Here is a 24,311-nt window from a genome sequence, read left to right on the forward strand (position 1 = left end):
TTGGGCAAAATCTAACTAATTAAATCATGATTAAGAATTTTGATTGAAGTTTAATCATGATTGAATTAGTTTGATTTCGCCCAACTCTGGCTACAATGACCAACTTACCAAAATCCAACCGACTCCAGATAAAAATTTTGAGATGAGAGCTCAAGGCCAACCTTCAAAAATTGTTATCATAAACGAAAACCAAAGTTACATAATTTTTCTACATGTCTATTTTATTACAATCAAGATGGTGTATTTTCCAAATAATGTAGAAATCTCTCCTTTTAAGTGGAATACATTTTAATTCAAAGAACTATTTTTTACATTGATCGGTTATGTAAACATATTTACTTTTCAAAGTGTAGCTTGTTATAGGATTATTTTATTTTGTTTTATTATTATTATTATTATTATCATTATCATTATTTTTTGGCTTTTCATAATGATGGAGTTTTACTTATAATTGGAAGATTGATTTTTGTTAAATAAGGTGTTGAAGGATTTTGGTTTTGATGAAATAAATTTCTGTTAGAAAATTTTTTAAAAGTGATGAAGTGTATTTTTCATTTTTTGAGCGCCCATTTGAACATGATTTATCGAAATTTAGTCATGACTAACTATATTGTGACTAAATTAGTCATGCCTCGTATTTAATTACTAGTCACGACTAATTTAGTCATCAATCACATATGGCAACTAATGACTAATTTAGTCATTAGTCGCCATATGTGATTGATGACTAAATTAGTCATTAGTTGCCATATGTGATTGATGACTAAATTAGTCATTAGTTGCCATATGTGATTGATGACTAAATTAGTCATTAGTCGCCATATGTGATTGATGACTAAATTAGTCATTAGTTTCCATATGTGATTGATGACTAAATTACTACCAATCATGACTAACAGTCTGAGTGATCAATCATTAATCATTAGACATGACTAATTTTTGCCCAACACTGCATAGCACTAAGAACAGAAATCCACAATGAAATGTATAAATTAGCCACTGGTATAGTAACAATCAAGCAGAAATTTTAGCTATATGGGATGCCCTACAATGAATCGAAAGTAAGTTCAACACTGGAGTGGAAGGCCAGTAACATAGTTGTCCTTAAAACTGACAGGCCTAAAGACTATTAAGAACTGTCAGATCCACAACAATGAGGTAAAAAAACTATGAAAAATTTTCTGGGAATTAGAAAATAATTTATGGTGCACATAAAAATGGAATGGGTTAAAGCACATGTTGGAGTCGATGGAAATGAGTTGGCAGATTAATATGCTAAAAGGGCAGCCTTAGATGGACATGGTTACCACGTTCACACAGGTACCAGTGACATACCTCAAAAACATGACCATAGAAAGGACTATGGTGAAACGGGTGAAATGGGATTCTTCCAGTGTGGAACCAAAACGTTCTTCAAGGATAAAGTTAAGGATACACCATGATGGCACTTACTACTAAAAAGGTTCTGCATTATCGACAACGACCTCTGTGACTGCGGAGTTGAGCCCTAAACCATTAACCACCGATCTCCAGATGCAAAACTCAAGAGCACCGTAGAGCGACCCTCATGCAGAAATTCTTCTTCACCAGAGATGAATGGCCAACAGAGGAATGCACATTTATACATTTATTTTTGAATTCCATGGACTTGGATTTAAATTAGTGGCAATATGTGATAAAATTGTGTTAACAACAAAACTGTTTTTACCTATTGCAATAATTTTCTATGAAAATTATAATTTACAAAACTTTTGCCATTTATAAAACTTTAAACTAAATTAAATTAAATTAATTATACAAAATAAAATGCAAATATTAAATTAACGGGAGGGAGGAAAAAGCTACCCCCTTCAAAAGGTTCTTGATACCATTCCGCAGAGCCGATAAGTCGTGATGGTTTAGTCTATTCTTAGAGCCGTTTTTCTGTTCTCCAGGCGTTAAAAAATTAAATAAAGACTAATATTTCAATAAAGCTGGACAAATCATCTATCAATAACTATTAATTATAAATTCGTAGATTTTTATTAAAAAATTAATTATATTTATGACACTTCTCTATCGTAGAATTTTAAATATATTTGGTTTGTTCTTAACATTAACTCCATTACAGTTCGTGGTCGGATTGACCAATTAACTTTTTTCAATTAATTAATATTTATGAAAGGTATTGGTTGAGATAAAAAGGTCAGTGTCACGAGCGGGATTCGAACCCACGACCTTCGGCTAAATACGCCGCTTCTCGAAGGTCGTGAGTTCGAATCCCGCTCATGACGCAGACTCTTTTATCTCAACCAATACCTTTCATAAATATTAATTAATTGAAAAAACTTAACATTAACGTAACACCTGATTGATAATCTTATTTAAAATATTTATTGGAGTTTCCATTACCTGTAATATTGCATGGGAATCCAGGGTCCGTTTTCTTTGACTCTCTTGTATATGGCTAAACTTTCTGGCCTCGGGGAAACGAACAGAAGCCGAATGTAGGTCAGATCGTAAGCCTTACCTAAAAAAAAATAAAAATAAATAATAAATAATAGTGTGCTATTAAAACTGAGAACGTTGTTAGGTCAACTTTTGCTTAAAATTACGTTAACAACTTAGTAAAAATTATGTAAAATTCATACAAAAATTATTTGCGGAGATGGTACGAATAACCCATGGAGATTCAGCCAAATGAATGAAAGAAAAAAATTGGAAAACTTGACAATGACTGTTAAGATCCACGGACGCTACAGAATTTTGGTTGTTGTGGTCATGAAGACGTATAAGGACACCCAAGCGATTCTAGTCGGCCGATACCCGGACTAAGCAGTCGGAAAGGCTGCCCGAATCTGTTCCAAATTTTAAGATGCCCAACTATCGACAGACCGGGTGTACAGTGAGCCAGCGACATTATTCAGCCAATGACTTTATGTGCGCATTTGGTCGCGAAGCCAGCGACGTCTCAACCTCCTAGGAGGGTCAGAATGGAAAGATCAAGGATGAAGGTGTTGACTGTTAATGTGGGGTGGAATTTGAGGTATGGGATTTGAGTAGATCAGTATCAAAATGAATTGAGGTCTGAGTGGAGAGTCCTCACAAAGACAGACGCTTCAGAGATAGCGCCGAAGATTTTTGACTGGAAGGATCTTAGCAATGTTCGATTTTTTAGCCGTTCCGTTCAGTTCCAGTAATAGTATATATGGCGTATAAGTTATATGGCGTACCTAGAGACTGCTAAACTTAACTTTTCCCTGTATAAAAATGATATCTGGACAAGTTTTGTATCGGAATATGAGGTTCACTACACCAAATTGTTCGTTACATTACTTAGGGATTATTCCGAAATTCCTCTGGTGGCGGTGAATTCGGTCTTCCTCTGTGACATCTATGCTATATGTCCTTCAAACCCCTATTTCCCCCCCCCCTCGATGGTTCAAAGACCAGAGACTGTGTGGGATGTGCCTGGTTTGACCCACAGAAAAACAAAAACGATATGATAAGGCTTCCTCCAGGGTTTTGCATATATTCAGCCCTGATATAGCTCCGGTGGTCTAGCAGACGTGGACTTTTCCATAAATATTTCGATGTAAATGGTTTTTATCCACGTCTCCGTAGAGACCACTGTACGGAAAGTAATTGTATAAATTGAAATTATTTAAGAAAGGATAAGCCCGCTTTATCCGCCGGTTCGTCCGTTGCTGCCGGGTCGGCTCCGCCCGGTCCTTCTTGACACTCCTACTTGTGGCCAATACTGAAATAGTAAGACCAAAAAAAAATGGTAACTGTAGTTCAATACTGCCATTTTATGTTGAATATGTGGATTCCGCTTCCCAAGTATCTGCTGTAGGAAGTGAAATTTGACTCACGTAAAGGAGGGAGAACGAATTACGTTTTAATATATTCGGATTTTTTTTTTTTTGCTTTTATCATTCATTTACGGTACCATGGTTCTAAGGAAAGGTGGTCTTGGGGGAATCGAACTCCTAGGACAGGATCGAGGTTTGCAAAGAAGATTTCTGTATTGTCAGGAAAAGAAAGGGTGAATTTTTAAAAGTCTGCCGTGTATGGTGAAAAATAACAAACTTAATATGCTCACTTGAGATCAGGTAAGTAGAATTTTTAGATGAGATGGTGTGCTACAAAGGAAGAATGTGAGTTTCAGCAGTAGTATCTGTTGCAAGATTTTTTAAAAATTTATTTGTTATCTATACAGGATAGTATACTATACAAATATGTACACATGATAAATATATCACACAGCATAAAAATAGCACTAATGCCAGCACTGCACCGGTAGAACACATGCTTTGAGGAGTCAGCTGGCACTCAGTGTGTATGATTAAGGGTCAAGGAGGTCCCGAGGCCATCGTCGGGTGAGGCGACGTGGTGGGTTGTCAGGATGGGAATGAGTGAATAGGGCTGGAGCAGTATGGTTAGGATGGTTCCAAAGGTTGGTATGCAAGGTATGGAATCTGGACCGGATTAGTCGTTGACAAAAGGAATGTTGAGGTCTTTGTGGATAGTGAGGTTGGTGACATAATCAGGTGCTTGGACAATTTGTCTAAGGACCTTCGATTGGATATTGGGTGGTTTGGCAGTACACCAAAGTTCCACTCCATATGGCCATATTGGTCTTAGTAAAGTCTTGTACAGTGTTGGTTTTGTCTTAATCGTCAAAGATTCGATTTGTCGATTTCGGTCTTAAAAGTCTTCGTAGTAGTCCAAGTCTTTTATTAAGTTGTCGTTTTTTAAGTCTTGTGTGCGGATTTCACGTCAGTCTGCTGTCGAGATATAGTCCCAGGTATTTGACTTCAGTGGAAACTGGTATCTCTTTGCTTTCGATGTACAATGGAGGGCAATTCTGCTTTTTCAGCAAAAGTACACTGAGTGCATTTTTCTTCGTTCAGTCTTGTCCTCCATTTTTTACACCAGTCTTCTGGTAATAAGCTCAAGGTGTTCCTGGATATTGGAGGTAGCTTGGACAGGATTCGAGTTAGAGGATAGGATTGCGGTGTCGTCCGCGTAGGTGGTGATAACAGCCCGGATGTATTGGTAGGTCAGCAGTATAAATGATGTATAGGACAGGACCAAGGATACTACCTTGCGGTACACCGGCCTGTTTGACTTCCGAGAATTCATTGCCACACCTCACTCTGAAACAGCGATCAGTTAGGTATGATTTCAATAAAAGGTAATAATGAGAGAATAGGAAGCGCTTAAGTTTAATAAGTATGGCTGGATGCCAGACCCGGTCGAAAGCCTGTGCTACGTCTAAGAACGCTCCCAGGCAATACTCCTTTTTTACTAGGGCCGATGAGCCGAAGAGTATCATAATGAAATGAACATGAAAAAATACATAAAATGAATGATATAAGTAAAAAAAAATGAACCATGGAATCTTGATCGATGTACAGTGGTTTTCTAGAGAATCATAAGCTAGAAGTTTTACAATTATGATCATGCGGAACATTTTATAGGATATTTTTAATAAATCTATTTTTTGAAATTTAAATCTTTGTTAACTAACAAATGAAAACCAAGGCAAATGACGCGGCACAACCTCTAATCACGACAAGTAAACAGAAAACCCTCGACAAACAATTTTTTTTTTCTTTCGAGGACTCCGACAAAATAGTCAAGGAGTGCCCGGTAGTTAAGGGTTCGGTGGCACCATCCCTAATTGGGGGAAACTAATAAAGGCCGGTATTCAATTAGAGAAGACAAAAACTTTTCAGGGCGAGACCACCGTTTCAAGGATCAGGCCGATATTTCCATTTTGTCCGGGTGGTCTACGAGATCATGGTACACAATTTGAATATTCATTAACAGTAGACGACCAGCGAAGGCCTGTAGAATAAGAAAACACTTTTGTCACTGGAACTGTATCTTGGTTAATTACTAATAATTAAAGGACGAATAATTAGTTCAGTTGGTTTACGTGCTTCGGGAACTTGATAATCCAGTCACGAGATTTAAAGATTAATTTTTTTACTCAACAAGGAGCCATTTCAGGCCGACATGTTTCCACACAACTAAAATATACACAATGAAGAAAATTATGTAATGTCGTGATGCAACGGGGATGTCACTCTGTTGAGACATTTGATATCACGGGGATAAATCATGTCGCCCTATACGATTTTTATCTCCTTTCCTTGGGAGAGAAAAAAAAATCGTTTGTACTGTCTACCGTTTATCTCCTGTAATTTAATATTTTTTTGGCTCTTTCATTTTCACGGTGTGGTACCTGAAGGGGCAAAAAGCTGAAACTCATCCCGAGGGCTATTACGCGAAATTACAGAGGATGATTTCATCCAGGAGTTCAGTACTGTTTTCTTCCTTTTCTGTTTTTCTCCTCCTTTCTTTTTCAATAAGAGAAAACATAAAACTCACTAAATTTACTAATTTTAGTGGTCCACTTGACCAATTAATATCTTTCTATTAATTAAGGATTTTAGTTGAGATAAAAAAGTCAGTGTCACGAGCGGGATTCGAACCCACGACCTTCGGCTAGATACGCCGGTACTCTACCACTTGAGATATCGTGGCCTCAATTAATCGATTGAAAGATATTAATTGATCAAGCGGACCACGAGAATCAGTGAATTTAATATTTTTAAATGAAGTATATCTTCACTAAAGCTATCCGTGGCCATTTCATTTGTCGCCGAGAATCAAATAGATTACACGTCATTTGAAAAATGGCAAAAAGGAGGGAAAATTCAAAAGGTGGGGTTGAGATGGGAAGTTAGTGTCCGAGTGGATCGAGGTCACGACAGCTCAAGTGGTAGAGCAGCGGCGTATCTAGCCGAAGGTCGTGGGTTCGAATCCCGCTCGTGACACTGACTTTTTTATCTCAACCAATACCTTACATAAAGATTAAATAATTAAAAATGTATTTGTTTTTGTTTGCTATAAAAATTCGTATTTAAGGGTTTTAAAAGTTTTTTTTTTGCAACAAAACGTTTTTGGACAAGTTTATGAGAAAGGTCTTTTCGTTTTGTAACTTATTTTCTATGTCTAGTCTCATTTAATACAGTTCTGCTTATTATTTTCTCATCCTAGGTTTAAAAAAATCGTCTGATATATAATAACCTTGAAATACTGATTTTCCTCCTTTTTGCCATTTTTTTTAAATCTCACCCAATACCTTACATAAAGATTAATTAATTAAAAATGTACTTTTTGCTATAAAAATTCGTATTTAAGGGTTTTAAAGGTTTTTTCCAACTTTTTTTGTGCAAGGTTTCTGGACAAGTTTATGAGAAAGGTATTTTTGTTTTGTAACTTATTTTCTATGTCTAGTCTCATTTAATACAGTTCTGCTTATTATTTTCTCATCCTAGGTTTAAAAAAAATCGTCTGATATATAATAACCTTGAAATACTAATTTTCCTCCTTTTTGCCATTTTTTTTAAATCTCAACCAATACCTTACATAAAGATTAATTAATTGAAAGATGTTATTTGGTCAATCGGACCACGAAATCTAATGAATTTAATAAGTTAAATGAAGTGTATCTTCACTAAAGCTCTCCGTGGCCACTAACTTCACATCTCAACCCCACCTTTTGAATTTGAATTTGAAAAAAGAGGGAAAATTCAAAAGGGTGAGAAGTTGATATCCGAGTGGATCGAAGTCACGATAGCCCAAGTGGTAGAGCAGCGGCGTATTTAGCCGAAGGTCATGGGTTCGAATCCCGCTCGTGACACTGACTTTTTTCTCAACTAAAGTACTTAATTAATTGAAATATAAAACTCACTCTTATTCTGAATGGATTTTAAAATAGACCTCTGCAAACCTAAATCAAGTATGGTATTGACGATTAAATCCAAAGCTGTTTGTGATTTAAGACAGACTTCGTTTTGTTTTTATTTTCTGACAGGACAATCTGGAAAAATTGAGTTGGAAAATGTTAACAAAATACTTGGGTTCAATGCCCATTCGATGGTAAATAACGCTGGGGTTTTTAAGTTTTACAACTTCCAAGATCAAGTAGAGAAGAGTACTCAGTAAATTCTGGATCTGAACAAAGCACAAAGATATAAATAGGTAGAAACTTTCTTTATTACAAAGTCTAAACACAACCATTTCAGCCTGTTATCGAACAGATTTGGTACTTTCTGAATCTCAATCGGACTTAATGCTTCAAGCTTCTTGTGTTATTATTAAAAGTTTTTTGGGGGTTGAGATTGCGCGCGTAAATGTTCTAAAACCTGTAAAATTCTTCCTCTAAATGATCAAGTTTGATCAAATTTCCAGCGTTCGACACGGCACGAGATCAACTCGTGCTTACTGGAAATTCTTTGTTCATGAGGAAAATTGCAAGGTCCAGGCATGAAGGAGATTCATCGGATTACCCGTGTTGATTCCTTTAATGAGAAAAAAAGCGGTTTCAAGTTATCATAATTATAATATAAATATAAAACCAGACTGATTCATTCTAAAGATTGAGATTTTATTAGGTTTCAAGACACAAAAATAATAATTAGAGGGCCAGACGGGACGTAATACGGTTGTGGGAGTGGGACGGGGTGTAATTATCGCTACCCGCCGGTTCATTAACTTTCAGCAGATACCCTTGCTTACTCCAGGCTGGTTACCTGAACAATTATGTTTGGTTCAAACTGAAAAAGGCGAACTTAAAAACATTTAATGTAATTTTATTTTAATAAAAATAATTGAACAATGCCAAAAAGGAGGGAAAATTCAAAAGGTGGGGTTGAGATGGGAAGTTAGTGGCCGAGTGGATCGGGGTCACGATTGCTCAAGTGGTCGAGTAGCGGCGTATCTAAGGTCGTGGGTTCGAATCCCGCTCGTGACGCTGACTTTTTTATCTCAACTAAAAACCTTAATTAATTGAAAAAAAAATCTCAATCAGCTTAATTATTTGATCTAGTAGCATTTTGTAGATTACTTATGTCAAATTTTGGATAAAAATTTCATATTTAGACTTAAAATCTGATTGCAGTTTATTAAATCGTTTAACAAATGCTGTTTAACGCCCATGCTGGCAATAATGCGAGGTCGTGGCTTGGCAAACCCAGTTGTGGCAATAAAACACAACCTTTGTTATGAACTGAATCACGATTTTCTTTTCCGACAGTGAAGTTCTTTGTAGAAGTGATCTTGATATGAATAAATTAAATTTTTTGTATTGCTATGCTATGCTAAAAAAAATCCTTGACGTTATAAACAATCTTACATATTTTTATAACAAACCTTTGTCATAGAAACATGAATGAGGCCTGTAAGTCAGCAGAAATATTTCTCTAGTCCTCTGCGACCACACCCAAGTATTGTGATTTTAATACTTCTTAAGAATTTGGTATGTGTTCCTGTGCTGAATGGGGCTGTAAAACCGTATTGTGTACCTATTTACGATGACACCATGACAATATTATAGTAATTTACCTTTTGAAATTTTACAAATAGTTTGTTTCTCATATTAAACCTACAGACAACGTGTACATCGATATTCTTCGATTAAAAAGTCATCTAGAAATTTTCTTCATCAAGGAATTTTCACATTTTCAAATATGTACATTCAGGGTGTCCTTTTTAGATGGACCGGCTGAATTTCTCTCGGACACATCATTTTAAAGGATTTTTTACGCTGAAAACAATGGTGCAATCGGGTTTTAAATTGGTCATAAAATTCACGTTCCATGCTCTTTTTAACCACTCTTCACCGGTGCTCGGAGCGATAGTCAGGGGAGATGGATTGACATTTTCTATCCTTTGCAGCAATTCTTCAACTGAGGTTGCTGGGTTAGGATTGGCGTAGACACTGTTTTTTAAATGGCCTCAGAGAAAATAGTGAAGTGGAGTTAAATCCGGTGACCGAGGAGACCAACTGATCTGACCATGAGGTCCACCTATACCGGAAGTGACGATTCAAATAACGTCGCTCCTGCAAAGAATTGCGTTTGGGGCATCATCAAGCTGGATAGTTATTAGTGAGGAACAGCACCTAAAGCGGCCCATACAAGCTCAATATTATTGCACAATGTGGGTTGCACAATATTTTGACGGAGGCCCTACACTGCTCAATATTATTGCGCAATAAATTGTATCGTATGCAGGCAATATTGATGGTTGTGCAATATATTGCACAATCGCGAGCACAGACGTACAACCTTCAAGGCAATATATTGTGCAATTAGTTCCAACCAGAATTTCATTTAGTGAAGTCATGTTGAGTGATAGTGATTTGTGTTGTGTGATTATCGCTGTGGGTGCCAGTGCGAAAAAGAAGAAGAGCTCGCAAAAAGGCAGACAAAAAACTATGCTAAGTAATAAGAAACAAAATAGTTGAAACAAAACAAAGTTTAGCGAAAAGTAGCGAAAAAGGGTCTTGTATCTTGGGGTGAGGGTTCTCCCTGATAAATGTCAATGACTTCGAAAATGAATTGCCTATCAGCTTCCTTGGCAGCCATGACGACGCGTACTCTACCACGTGTTGATACTGACTGATGGGATATTGCGCAATATTGCTTACAGACGGCACAAGCTTTTCCCGTTTGCACAATATATTTTCAAGGATTTGAATTTAGCACAATATATTGCACAACCTTTCAATTTCGACTACACACGATCAACTATATTGCACAAACCTAAATATTGCGCAATAATATTGAGCGTGTTTGGGCCGCTTAATAGTGTTGGTAAAACCTCCCTCAAAAAATTGAGGGACTGAGCACCATTTAAATTATTTTCGTAGAAATAAGGCTCAATTAATTTATTTCCGAAAAGTTCACACCAAACGTTGATACTGTGAGCCACCTGATGATGACAAGAGGACGAAATTCTTGGATTTTACTCTGCTCACGTTGGAAAATTCCAACCGTTTAGTATGCCATTGGAGGTGAACTTGGATTCATCAATCCATAGAATGAACGGAAAAACGTTTTCATCAGCCTCCCAAATCGACATTTGTGCAAGGAACGTAAGACGCCCGTCGCAATCAGAGTCCCGAAGTCCCTGGACAAGATGAGAGCGATACGGCTTAAAATTGTAAGTCCAAGAGTACATCACTAATTTTATTTTTTTAAAACCTAAAACCCTTACAACATGACAGAGAGAGGAATTCGGATTTTCGCGAACATACGCTCGCTAATTAATCTCTAGCAGCTGATTAGTGCTCCGACCTCAATGTGTAGAGGTGTGTTATTGGATATGATTTCAAGTGCTAGGGTGGGTGTAGTTGAAAATGCTCCTGTCATCATCAAACAACCTAGTCTTTGAAATGACCTTAATTTGTTACTGTTCCCTTTATTTTCTAGACCTTTCCACCATACTAAAGCCATTTGGCTACCCATGGTTTGATACCCCATGTTTTACCGACAATTCTCCTACATTGTACCATTGATATTGCCTTTCCTGCATATGTTATTAATATCTTTCCAATCAAGTTTCCTGTCAAGCGTCACACCAAGGAATTTGATTGAATCCACTAGCTTTAATTCTATGCCTTGAACTTTAGGGTTTTTAAAATGACCTAATGTTCTTCTCCTACTAAACATTATCAATTCCAGTTTAGCTGGATTAATTGATAAACCTTTTTCACAACACCACTCATAAAGGAAGTGAAAGAGTCAGGGGATCCCAACCTGTGAGCATTATGGTACCATCATCTGAAAATAATTGACTGTAGAAGCCTGAATTGTTCAGAACTTCTATTAAGCTGTTTAATGCACCATAAAAGAGGTGACAAACAGCCTCCTCGTGGACAGCCACCTTTGACATTAATTCTAAGAGTGCTATCACCTAAGCACATATTGACCATCCTTCCTTCCAAGTAGGTCTTCACCCATCTAGTAAAGTGATGGTCGAAATTGTATTTATCTAATGCTGATATAATGCAAGAAGTATCAGCATTATCAAACGCCCCTGGGATAGCAGCAGAAGCAACCTAATGTATATTCATTATAATGATTTCTCGAACCTGGTTTGACTTTTCTCAAAGGAGGAAAATCCGAAAGGATGAATTCATTTATTGTGTGTATAAATCCTTATTTTAGTCATAAGTCAAAGAATTCGAGCATGTATTTCAATAAAGCAATTATTCCTGTGTGATATATCGAGCCGGTGTAGCGTAAAGGCCATTATGTGGTATTAGCTGAGAAACAAATCCATTACGGCCGGTGCCACTCACTGATTAATACCACCGATTCAAAAGAGCCAGTAAATTAGCGTTCTGCCGCCTCTGGGACTTGTACAAATCGCGCCAGACGAACCGGTACCGGTTCAAGACTGGCTTAAAACATTTTCAGACGAGGAGTGCAATCTAACTCCGAACGATAATTCACCCGAGTCGCAAACATACTGCATGAAAAACGTTTTGTTGTTTGAACAAATTATACCCCACCTCGTAGATGAGAGAGGAGGAATGGGAGTCATTTCATAGGACTACGACGTTTTTAAGAAAAAAAATATTATGAAAGATTTTTGATTGCAACACTTATTTTCTTATATATGCACTTTTTTCTACGATAATATTAGATTATATTGCTGGGGTTGGTTAATCTGCAAATGAATGAACATGTTGAACTGACACTGATCAATTGGTTTGGGTCAGTATGAGTGAAAGATAAACAAGCGAGAATAGACGACACCAGTATTAGTGTCCGTAAGTTCAACATTATTCCGTGTTAATTAAGGTTTTTAGTTGAGATTGAAAAGTCAATGGCACGAGCGGGATTCGAACCAACGATCTTCGGCTAAATACGCCGATGCTCTACCACTTGAGCAATCGTGACCTCGATCCACTTGAACACTAACTTCCCATCTCAACCCCACCTTTTGAATTTTCCCTCCTTTTTGCCTTTAATTACCCTTAAAATCCTGCTGTTCGTCCGAAAATCGGTCGCTACCCTCTTCAGACTTAGATTGAGAATTAGATTCAAAATTTAAGCTTAATTGACATTGATTAATCCATTTTCCGATTGAGAACTGATTCCAGGATCTTTTTCTTAAGCTACATACGTACGTTTACAAACTCGAGTGACTGTCTAAAGACATGTTCAGGGGTTGGCTGTACCTTGATCATGTTGTAGTTATGAGATATGACTGACCTTGTTGGGATAACTGCTTGAGCAGTTGCAAGTACATGACATTTCAACCATTTATGCGCTCTAGGCTTTGTGACGCAAAATGCTATATTGACATTTCGTCAAGAGATTTTTTTTTCTTTTTAACGAGGGTTCGCAACTGCAGAGGTCATATCAACCCTCAGGGTGCCGGCTTTTTGAAAGCAAGTCTCTCTCTCCTCTCTCTCTCTCTCTCTCTCTCTCTCTCTCTCTCTNTCACTCCCCCTCCCACCCTCTCTCTCTTTCTATCTACCTACATATCCTTCTCAATCTATCTATCTATTTTTCTATATTTTATTTATTTATTTATTTACTTATTTATTTTTAATTTTTTTTAATGAGGGTTCTCTGCAGCAGAGGTTATATCAACACTGGGGGTGCCGGTCTTTTTGAAAAAAAAAAGCCCATTTTTAAGTATGTCGGATTCGAACCCAGGACCTTCACCTTACAGTGATGAGCGCCGTGTCAACGCCTAAACCGTTGCGGCAACCGACGCCCCCTAACTATCTCTTCTTGTGGTTTGTAAATTCTGGCTCAGTCCATCCCAAAGACAAGATGTCGCCTGAAAACCTTCAATGAACAATAATCTTTTCTGGATAGCTCACATCTTGATAATAAAAAAATAAAGAAAGAACAATCAAGAAAGAAAATTGCGCAATATTGCGTAATAATTGCCACTTTTCTCCAATTTCAAACGGAAGTGAAATGTTCTGAGATTTTGTTCCAAAAACGAACAATTACATCCAATGAATAAGTAATTACATGTAGTTAAGCCCACAAGTCATTAAATGCCTTATTAATGTAAATGTAAATACTGCACCAGATAAGTAATGACCAGTTACTCTGTGTGTGTGTGTGTGTGTGTGTGTGTGTGTGTGTGTGTGTGTGTGTGTGTGTGTGTGTGTGTGTGTGTTTGTGTGTTCATCTTGAATCTATTCGTTCAGCTTCGTGTTTGGGAAATCGCCAAGAGGAATCACAATTAAACTTAGGATAATCAATCCTCAATCAACATATCAAATCATGAATCTCAAGAGGATTTGCCTTATCAACAAATCAAATTACACCAATAAAACAACAGCTCAGAGGCGGCGAAATAATGGTTCAGAAGCAATCGTTTAATTATAAAACAAATTGGCCTAACCAGCCAAAGGAGATGGTTATCTACCGACTCGAAATAATTAGTTATTCCTTATCTATTATTAGTTTTACATTCGATTTGTTATTCACCGATGAAATATAATAAATAATTGGATATTGGGAATGTAGTGTTTAATCTAACTTAATTCTGTTCAGGAATTTTAAAATATTTTATTGAGGTAGTTTTTTAATATAAACCAATTTATAAAAACCAACAGGGTCCAGTTTTTTTAATCAAATAAATCACTTATCATGTATTAATATCAAAAGTTTGAACAGTGAATAATGATATAAAATTAAAAACAAGTTCTCTCATCTAGATGGTAATTCTATAAAATGAATTTAATTCATCCTAGATGATTTCCGTTTTTTCCCTAAAGATATAGAATTCTTATTAGGGATATCGATCTTCATTGTTCTCCTCTGGAAAGATTGTTCAGTAGTTTAAGCAGTTAACCGAAATGTTAATGATTGACCAATTGACCGATATCGGGATATTGCAGAGAATCAACGATAGAAAAATAGTGCGTGGATGAGTGCCAACCGACGGACTGGGATTACGAAACGAAGGACACTGAAGGACTGCGGTGGCCGAGTGGTAAGGGTGTCCGACTCGTATTTGCCTCGCTAGACGTCCTGGGTTCGATTCCGGCATAGCCCATGTATTATAAAGTTGTTTGACTCCTCGTCAGCAACACCCAACGGATGTTCAACCCTCCTTCAAGACAGCAATGACTTTTTTAAAAAGGAAGACACACGTACTGGCATAATAACAAAATACTGTATAATGTTTTATGGCGGTGGAGATTTCGCATTAAAGCCTAACCCTGCGAGCGCGCAAAGAATAACGAAATTAGGCTGAACATAAATATAGTAATTGCTTCAAGTATAATTCAGTATAAAATCACGGACGGTTTGGTTCCATTCAATTAATAATTCACTAATTTCGTGGTCCGCTTGATCAATTAAATCATTACAATTAATTGACCTCGATCCACTAGGACATCAACTTCCTATCTCAACCTCACCTTATGAGTTTCCCTCCTTTTTGCCATTTTTCAAATGTCGTGTAATCAGTTTGGATTTCATCTCGACTAAAAACCTTAATTAATTGTAATGATTTAATTGGTCAAGCGGACCACGAAATTAGTGAATTTAAAAAATTAATACGAAGTACACTTCACTAAAGCTGTCCGTGGCCATTTCATTTGTCGTCGAGAATCCAATCAGATTACACGACATTTGAAAAATGGCAAAAAGGATGGAAACTCATAAGGTGAGGTTGAGATAGGAAGTTGATGTCCGAGTGGATCGAGGTCACGATAGCTCAAGTGGTAGAGCAGCTGCGTATCTAGCCGAAGATCGTGGGTTCGAATCCCGCTCGTGCCATTAACTTTTTTTCATCTCGACTAAAACCTTTAATTAATTGTAATCAATTGTAATCAGCCTTGGCTTAGTAAAAAGCATTTAGCACTGTCGAAAAATTAAATAAAAAGATGATCATAAAATAAAGAAATATAACATTTGCCGATAATGAACTATAATGAAGGCCTTCCACATCATCATCCTGGGCATAAGCAACTTGTGACGAAATGCAGCAGAAGGTATCGAACTTAAAAAAATTATTTTATTAAGATCTGCAATTTCTGGTACCACATATAATGTGATGATACATAGGTACATAATATTTACATACATAGTTACATTGAGAGCAAGAAATCATCAATATTACACTAAAATAAACTTCACTGCCTATTCCTCAGAAAGGATGTCGCGGGGATATTTTCTGTTAAAATGCTTTATGGGATTGTTGAATTGTTCTGTTGGACAAGGCTTGGGCAAGACTGGAGAGATCATTGTGGAACTTGGAAAATTATTTGTTGAATTGATTTTTCAAGGACATTGTGGAGGTAGGATGTTGGATATTGCAAAGTTTAGCGGTTCCCCACAGTTCTATACCGTATGTCCACACCGGTTGTAGTAGCGTTTTGTAGATTGTTTTTCGTCGATAGCTTGGATTGTCGTCCTATACGTTTGTAGAGTACACCATAGTGTCTGTTTAGGCCTGGTCGTTTCAGTCGTGTATGCTGATCCATCTAGGTCTAGGTGGAACTCACGGTAACAAATGCGGTTGGATTTTGTGATAGGAACAGTGTTCTAGTATATTGTTAGAGGAGATTTGGTTCGGGGTTTAAATATGATATGGACGCACTTGCTTCGTTTTTTATTGTCTGTACCATTGTGACATGCACATTCTCCGAAGCAACCGCACCATGGTGGTTAGACGACAGTTCAGCTGTATCATCGGCAAAAGATGCATGGAGGGTGGTAGGTGTAGTATAAAGGTCTAAATCTGCAGTACAAAAGGATATAGAGAATTGGAAAAACTGACAGCAAAATTCTGCTAAGCCGAAAGGTTGTAAGTGAAAATGAAAATAAAAGTTCAGATGGTCATCTGAGGATTGCACTGTTTTTTAAAGATATATTTTATTGGAACATTGAGCTGTTTTCGCAAATAGTATTTTTTGCTTGTCTAAATGTGACATGGACTCACTTGCTTTCATTTTTCATTGTCTGTACCATTGTGACATGTCTTTGCGGATCCTCCGAAGCAACTGACCGTGGTCATCGGCGTCGGGCATCGTCAAAAGATGTATGGAGGGTGGTAGGCGAAGTATAAAAGATATACATCTGCAGATTAAAGGGTATAGAAAATTGGAAATAACGGACAAGCAAAATTCTGCTAAGGCCGAAAGGTTGGAAGTGAAAATGAAAAGAAAAGTCCAGATGGTCATCTGAGGATTGCGCTGTTTTTTAAAGAGATATTTACTGGAGCATTGGGTTGTTTTCGCAAATAGTATTTATTGCTTGTCTAAGACGTTCCCAGTTAGTTATGGGTTCATTGGCATTAGAAACCTATCATTCCAGGTCTGTTTGTAATGTCGCCATTATTTATAGCATAAAAGAAGTTTGGGTGTTGTTCCGATGTGTGTTTGTCTAAAATTCCTTCAAGAGACCCGCGTTAGACTATTTGTAGATCCCTATTTTTTAGAGTATTTAGGCAGTTCCAGGCTAGTTTGGGGCTGATCTTTCAGGCTTTTCGTTATCTAATAATCTCTCTTCTTTTCCAGTATTTAATTTTTACATTATTATGTGTTATAAAACAACCTAGCATACATTATTTATTTGTCCAATGTCCTCCTTCATAGGAAGAAATTTTTTTCCGTAAGTGTTCATGGGTCTGATTATTACAATTAATTAAGGTTTTTAGTTGAGATGAAAAAAAGTTAATGGCACGAGAGGGATTCGAACCCACGACCTTCGGCTAGATACGCCGCTGCTCTGCCACTTGAGCTATCGTGACCTCGATCCAGTCGGACACTAACTTCCCATCTCAACCCCACCTTTTGAATTTTCCCTCCTTTTTGCCATTTTTCAAATGTCGTGTAATCGGTTTGGATTCTCGACGAAAATTGAAATGGCGACGGAGAGCTTTAGTGAAGTGTACTTCATTTAATTAATTAAATTCACTAATTTCGTGGTCCGCTTGACCAATTAATACATTACAATTAATTAAGGTTTTTAGTTGAGATGAAAAATGTCTAAGGACATCTTATGATTTAATCTCAATGTTCTACCACAGTCTTTGTACCTATCGTGTGGACTTTAGATGTGCATTACTCGTTGAATTTAGGTCGAGAACTATTCCAAGTAGGTGACTTTTTTGTAAAGCTTTATTTAGCTTGTTTTTACTGATGAATGGCACAATTGTTGCTTTGGAGGAGGTCTAGTTAGTTCATTTTCAAAATGAATCTGTTAAAAATATTAAAAACAAAAAAATTATTAACAACTACAGAAAAACCATCATTTTTCACTTTAGAGATTCTGTTAAGAAATTTTCTTTCTTTCTGATCCTATAAAGAAACAAAATTAACAGTTTGAATTTCTTCCCGGAAGGCTTTACAAAAAAAATTGCCTCACGCTCCCTTTGATGATCCAAGGTCTATTATGCTATAAACAGCACCCTCGGTACCTAGTCGATGGATAATGGGGATCCACCGCCTCTAAAGAATTTATTTATAGTCCTTTTAAAAGCCTATTAGGTCTAGGATAATAATTGACTTTTTTTTATAACAGCCCAATTCGTAAGTAATAACCTCTTGTATTTTCAAAATCTAATTTTCCAAGGATCATAATGAGTTGTACAAAGTAATTTTTATATAATTTAAAAAAAGGTCTGTGTGGTCTGTACAAGTCGATGAACGAGCCTATCGAGTCTGTCTATTCTCGCCGTTGGTCAATCTATTCCCAGATTAAACAAGTCCGGGCTTAATCGATTTTACCCAGACTTGAAATGTTTCTAGACTTGAGCGATCGAAACGAAAAACCTAACACTGCAAATTCAAATATAGACGGTTATACAACGGCTTGGGATTGTCAAGTAAAGATAGACAAAATTGACGTGTAGGTAGACTTTTTTAAAATAAGAAAAGATATTGCGTAGATCAACAAATTATTAGATGTGACAAACACACAAAAAAGAAAATAAATATAGTAAACAATCAAAGGTAAAATTATAGGGCAATAAGGCAAAAATCGGATATGGTTGATAAGAACTTTTTTGTTACATTTGAGTGTAGAAGCGCTTGACGAACTTTGTCGTACGAGTAGTGAATTATGTGAGTATACTATACAGAAATGTAGTCATATACATTAAAACGGGAAGATGGATTGATGTAGAGAGACATGTAGAGAGTATAAATTCATTTTTTCACATCCTACATATATTTGTATAATTTAAACAAAGTTTATAAATCCCAGGTACTGAAGATGATCTCAATGTAGGTCGAAACGTTGGCACGATAAAGAAAATGTTTTTCTAAAACCTACGTCACACCAAACCGCATCTCACGATTTCCAAATAATTATTAATTTTTATCTTCCATACATAATTACAACCGATTTTATTCTATGTATTTAAGAAAAAATATGTTTAATAGACAAATATTTTAACATAATTAACTACCAAAGTCCTTCGGTCATTATTTAAAAATTATATCTGGCAGCTACCCTATGGGTGTGGTGGATGACTTATTTTGTGACTGAATCACATAGGATCAAATTTTTAAAAAATTATTATTTGGAGGTCGTGAGATGCGGTCTGGTGTGACGTAAATTTTAGAAAAACATTTTCTTTATCGTGCCAACGTTTCAATCTTTATTGAGATCATCTTCACGGCCTGGGATTTATAAACATTGTTTAAATTTTAAACTACATGTAGGATGTGAAAAAAAATTTATGCAATGCTAGAAATTTTAGATTCAATCAAAGTATTTGAACTCTCTCAAATTGTTTGTTTTCTGTGTTACGCAGTGTTGTTCGTTACAGTAACAGTGGCTTGGTGCAAATAAAACATTTGATATACACATTTGCTTATATCATTTGTACCCTTTTTAACAGATAACAGTATGAGCGAGCCAAAGAAAAAATGCTGACAATACTACGTTAATATTTGAAATATGGCTTTATTTCATTATCAGGAAATGGTACTTTACCTGTGTCTTCTAAATAATAAATTGTCAAATGATTCAATGAAACCGTCAAAGCTTAAGGAGCATTTAATAAAAATCCATAGGGACCAAAAACATTTTATAAAAACATAGGATTTAACATAGGATTTGACATCCAACAGTCACAGCAAAATATTTGAAAACGTCATTGCAACACCTCATAGGGACAACTTTTAAGCGAGATGATGATGGACTGTGCTTCTTATAACATTTCTTTATTGATTGAAAAGCTCGGAAAACCGTACACTATTGATGAAGACTAGAAATTAGTGCTCGTGGGGATTTGCGGTTGCTACTCACAAACATAGAGCCAGACATGTAGATGTAGATGTAATTTTTCCAGGGTATGGTATACTGTGCCCATTAAGAGCTATTGTATCCCCTGTTCTTTACCTAAAGCACATCGGTGAGTCCTATTTCATCAAGAAATTTGATTAATAGGCCCGGTGTCAGTGGTTGAAGCTCTTCTATGGTCACATAATACATCCCAAAACATTTCGCCCTGCGGGCTAATGTAGCTCCGCAGTTTGTTAGTAAATGTGTTGGTGTCTCTTCTGCCTCCTTGCAGAATCTTCATGTGCCATCATGGATTGTTCCAATTTTCTCACCCCATAGAGTAACCTTCCCTATGGGCCTAGGCAAGTCCTACCATCAACTCCGGTGTCTGGGGGTAACCAATGATGGAGGCAAATTCCCCTTACCTTCCCTATCCTTCCTTACCTTTTCCCTTTTTCCTTTCCTTCCCCCCTCTGCTTTGGCAGAGGGTTCCTGGGTTACTAAACCCGCACCCCTCAGGCAACGGGTGCATCAGTAGGGAGTTCGCAAGATTTCCCGGGTGGGCCAAAAATAAAACAACCATGGGAGTAGAGCATCCAGCGACTCTGCTAATTGAGGTTGGACTCGTGGTGGTCGTGGTTTGCAAACAAATTGTACCTTAGCTGGAGGGTACCGGCCAACCGGAGCCGGAGATAGAATGCCTTCTCTATCTCTCCGGGGGTGGTGAAAGGCATAGCTGAGAGGCTATGCTGGAAACCACAAAATTGTCTTTTTCAAGGCACTTGTATTGATGTGCCCTTTTCAGGGCACTTCTGAACTTGGCTAGTATTGCACTACCTCGCTAGCCAAGGGATGTGACAAGTCCATGCATGTAAAATCTTCCTGGTGTTCCTTCGGGGGCACCAGGCATCTGAGAAGTCCCCTTGGGGATATGTCCGGACGTAAAAGATCCTCATGGGTCTCAACACTCATGAGTAAAGATGGGAACATCTGTTCCAATTTTCTTTAAGTGTCCGTTTAGTCTGCAGTGTCTTGTTCGGAATCCCGTTAGGATTCGCAGTCTGTTCCTGCTTCCTTTGACACATTCTGTGATTTCTTTCTTACCAAAATTGGTTAGAAGATTCTTGGATTGTCTATGTCCAATGAGTGAATTCCATTGTTCCTTCATTTCTTTTTGTCCTTCTGTCTGAGATATTCGTTAATAGAGTGGATTCCTATGCCCCAGAAGGGTTCGGGTCCTATCAGCGGTGGGGCAGCACCTTTCCTTGCAAGGGTGTCCGCTTTCTCGTTGCCTTCTACTCCCATGTGTCCTGGGACCCAAGAGGCTGACTTTATTCTGCATACCTAATATGTTTAATTGGGTTTTGCAGTCCAGCACCATCCTTGAACTAATGATACTTGAGCTTAGTGCTTTGATGGCTGCTTGGCTATCCGACATGATAGCTATTTTCTTGTTTTTGTACCCTTTATTTAGGATTGAATTGGGTATATCTTTCTTGGAAGATACTGGTGTGTTTTCCCATGGGTTCTGAGTATTTGGTTCCGGGTCCAAATACTCCTGCCCCCGTACCTTCTTGTGTTCTAGATCCATCTGTGTACCAGAGGATGGTGCCATTTTTAAAGGAGTTATTTCCCTTTCTTTCCCATTCTTTTTTGGTACCCAGATATATTCGGAATTTTTGGTTAAATTCAAACATCCTGTTCATGTCGTCTCTTCGGCGATGAGTGACGGATGGTCTTTCCATAGTTTGTTGCTGTCTCTCCATTTCAGTTTTATTCCTGTTAGAGGTTTCTCTCTGATAAAGTTGACGATGGTTTTCTGCGCTGTCCTTTCTACCATGTGATGTAGGGGGATTAATCCTAGTACCTTTTCCATGCTAATTGTAGGACATGTTCTCATTGCTCCCGTTATGCAGATGCATGCAAGTCTCAGTATTTTTGTGAGTTCTTTCTTTTGGTTATTTGTTCTGCTTTACCAGCCCAGGCCACAGCTCCGTATGTAAGTAAAGATCTTACTATCATGGTGTACATCCATAACAGAGTTTCTGGTCTGCATCCCCAGTGTCTTCCTGCTATTCTTCTGCACACCATCAAAGCTCGTGTCGCCTTTGTGATGATGGAGCTGATGTGTTTCTTAAATGTTAGTGTTTTATCTAGTGTGATGCCCAGATATTTGACTTCATTTTTGATTTCTATCACAGAGTTATTGAGTGTTATTTCCCTCATGTGATCAAGTTTCCTTTTCCGTGTAAAAGTGACTATTTGAGCTTTTTTATTTTAAACAAAACTTATAATTTCAATAAATACTTCTTCAACAATTTTTTTTTAAATTTGTAATTTTTATACTATGCATTTGTGCAGCTTTTTCACTTGGTGGTCCGTGTGCAAATTTTGACTATAAAAAGAGATGGGTCAAAAAAGTTTGGGAACCACTGGTTTATATGAATAAATACATAGAGAATAAATAGGCACGTAGATAAAACTGATATTTTTAAAAATCGAATTTAGAAATCTTTTCATATTGAACCAAGGTAAATCGTTTGATAAACGGTTCTGGGTTCGAATCTGGTAAAGCCCGTAGGATTTTAATTGAAAATAATATGGAAAAAATATTGTGGTTTGATCCCTGGCCTGTACCGTAAGTCCTCCTATGTGACAGGATTTACCTTATCTTTTACGTTTTCTACTTTCATATACTTGAATAGATATGCAAAGTGAAAAATTGCCAAGCAGAAACGTAAAGCTAGACATGCGGGGATTTAAATTTATATAAAAAGAGAAAAGAAGACAGGACGAATAATAAATTATTATTTATCAGTATCGACAAGTAGGCTGACAGATAAAATATATGATCAAAAATATTTAAACATTGGAAAAAAAACAGGCATTGGGAGTTTAGAGATTTTTGCGTGAAGTCTGCGAGGCTTAAGCCTTAAAATTTGTCATTGTTGGTCATTTAGGTCGTCCTATCCGCTCTGGGTTGGTCTGTCGCATTTTTTCATTTAGTCATCTTCAGTCTGTCTAAAATCCACGGGTCTCCCCTAAAACAATTCTGAAATTTAAGTCAATTAATTAAGGTTTTTAGTTGAGAAAAAAAAGACAGTCACGAGCGGAATTCGATGGGAAGTTAGTGCCCGAATGGATCGAAGTCACGATAGCTGAAGTGGTAGAGTAGCGGCGTATCAAGCCGAAGGTCGTGGGTTCGAATCCCGCTCGCCGCACTGACTTTTTTTCTCAACTAAAATCCTTAATTAATTGAATGATATTAATTGGTCAAGAGTACCACGAAAAATAGTGAATCTAAAATTTAAGTTAAATTTTCGAAACAAGTGAACAGTTCATTTAAGGTTTCATCGAGAGAATTAAATCAAGTCCCGTTTGCGATGGATTTATTCATAAAATACGAACCGGGAGCACGAGGATGGCTCGAAGTCACGTCGAGAAAGCAACACCCGGCCACTGTTATTAAGGCCCACACATGTCGTGAGCAAACCGTGTATTATGGAAATACGGCAAATGGTTTTTCCATGGTACCATTAATGCCTGAAGAGCACCTCTTGATATCTTGAGTTTCGTCCTAGCCTAAAGCTCGGATAGAAATGGCACGGAAGGATCGAAAAAATAAAAATATTAAAAAACCCTAGTCTATAAATGAAAGCAATAAAGCGAAACGGTCCTCGACAGACTATCGTGTTACAATCTAATATGCTATCAGGTTTTTAAACCGACCCTTTCGGCACCTTCTCGTACGCGGCGACTTGGAAATCGGATGCTTATCTTATCTTAGCATTGAATCTAATGCAGTTATAACACAGCCGATGGTCGAGATTTATACCGGAAGATAATTTACAAATTGCCCGTTCTTGGATGATAGCAAACTGAGCTTAAAAAAACCTTATTTAATCGAATAAACTGATCTATGCAGTCAATAAGTACCGATAAATAGAACTAGATAGCTTGATAGATATTACGCTTCTACGTTGATAATAAACAATATTGAAGATTACAATGGTTATAATATTTTTTTTAAACTATCCGCTATTTATAGAAATGATAAATGATGGAGTGAATGTGGTGTTCAATACTTTTTAAAAGGATAGTTCCTACTCACAGTAAGTTGTTTTGCAACGATCCGGATTTCGAGCCTTTTAGCTCATCATCAGGTTGAAGGACTTCTACAACCACGTCTCTCGACATGAATTGCCAAAGTGAACCGCTGGTACCTCCGCCAACGCGACGTTCCAATTA

The 24,311-nt window shown here is 37.2% G+C and overlaps 1 protein-coding gene across 1 annotated transcript in view; it reads right to left on the bottom strand.

The window, feature by feature from the left end:
* Positions 1 to 24,311, bottom strand: part of LOC106662477 (laminin subunit gamma-1) — a 275,363-nt gene that overhangs the window by 133,928 nt on the left and 117,124 nt on the right. The window contains exon 3 of the mRNA XM_014386595.2: positions 2,392 to 2,509. Within this exon, the coding sequence (XP_014242081.1) occupies positions 2,392 to 2,509 (118 nt within the window). The remainder of the gene's footprint in view (positions 1 to 2,391; positions 2,510 to 24,311) is intronic.

Source organism: Cimex lectularius, unplaced genomic scaffold, assembly GCF_000648675.2.
Source record: "Cimex lectularius strain Harlan isolate CLEC.00 unplaced genomic scaffold, Clec_2.1 scaffold1, whole genome shotgun sequence".
In the NCBI taxonomy this organism is placed as follows: Eukaryota; Metazoa; Arthropoda; class Insecta; order Hemiptera; family Cimicidae; genus Cimex; species Cimex lectularius.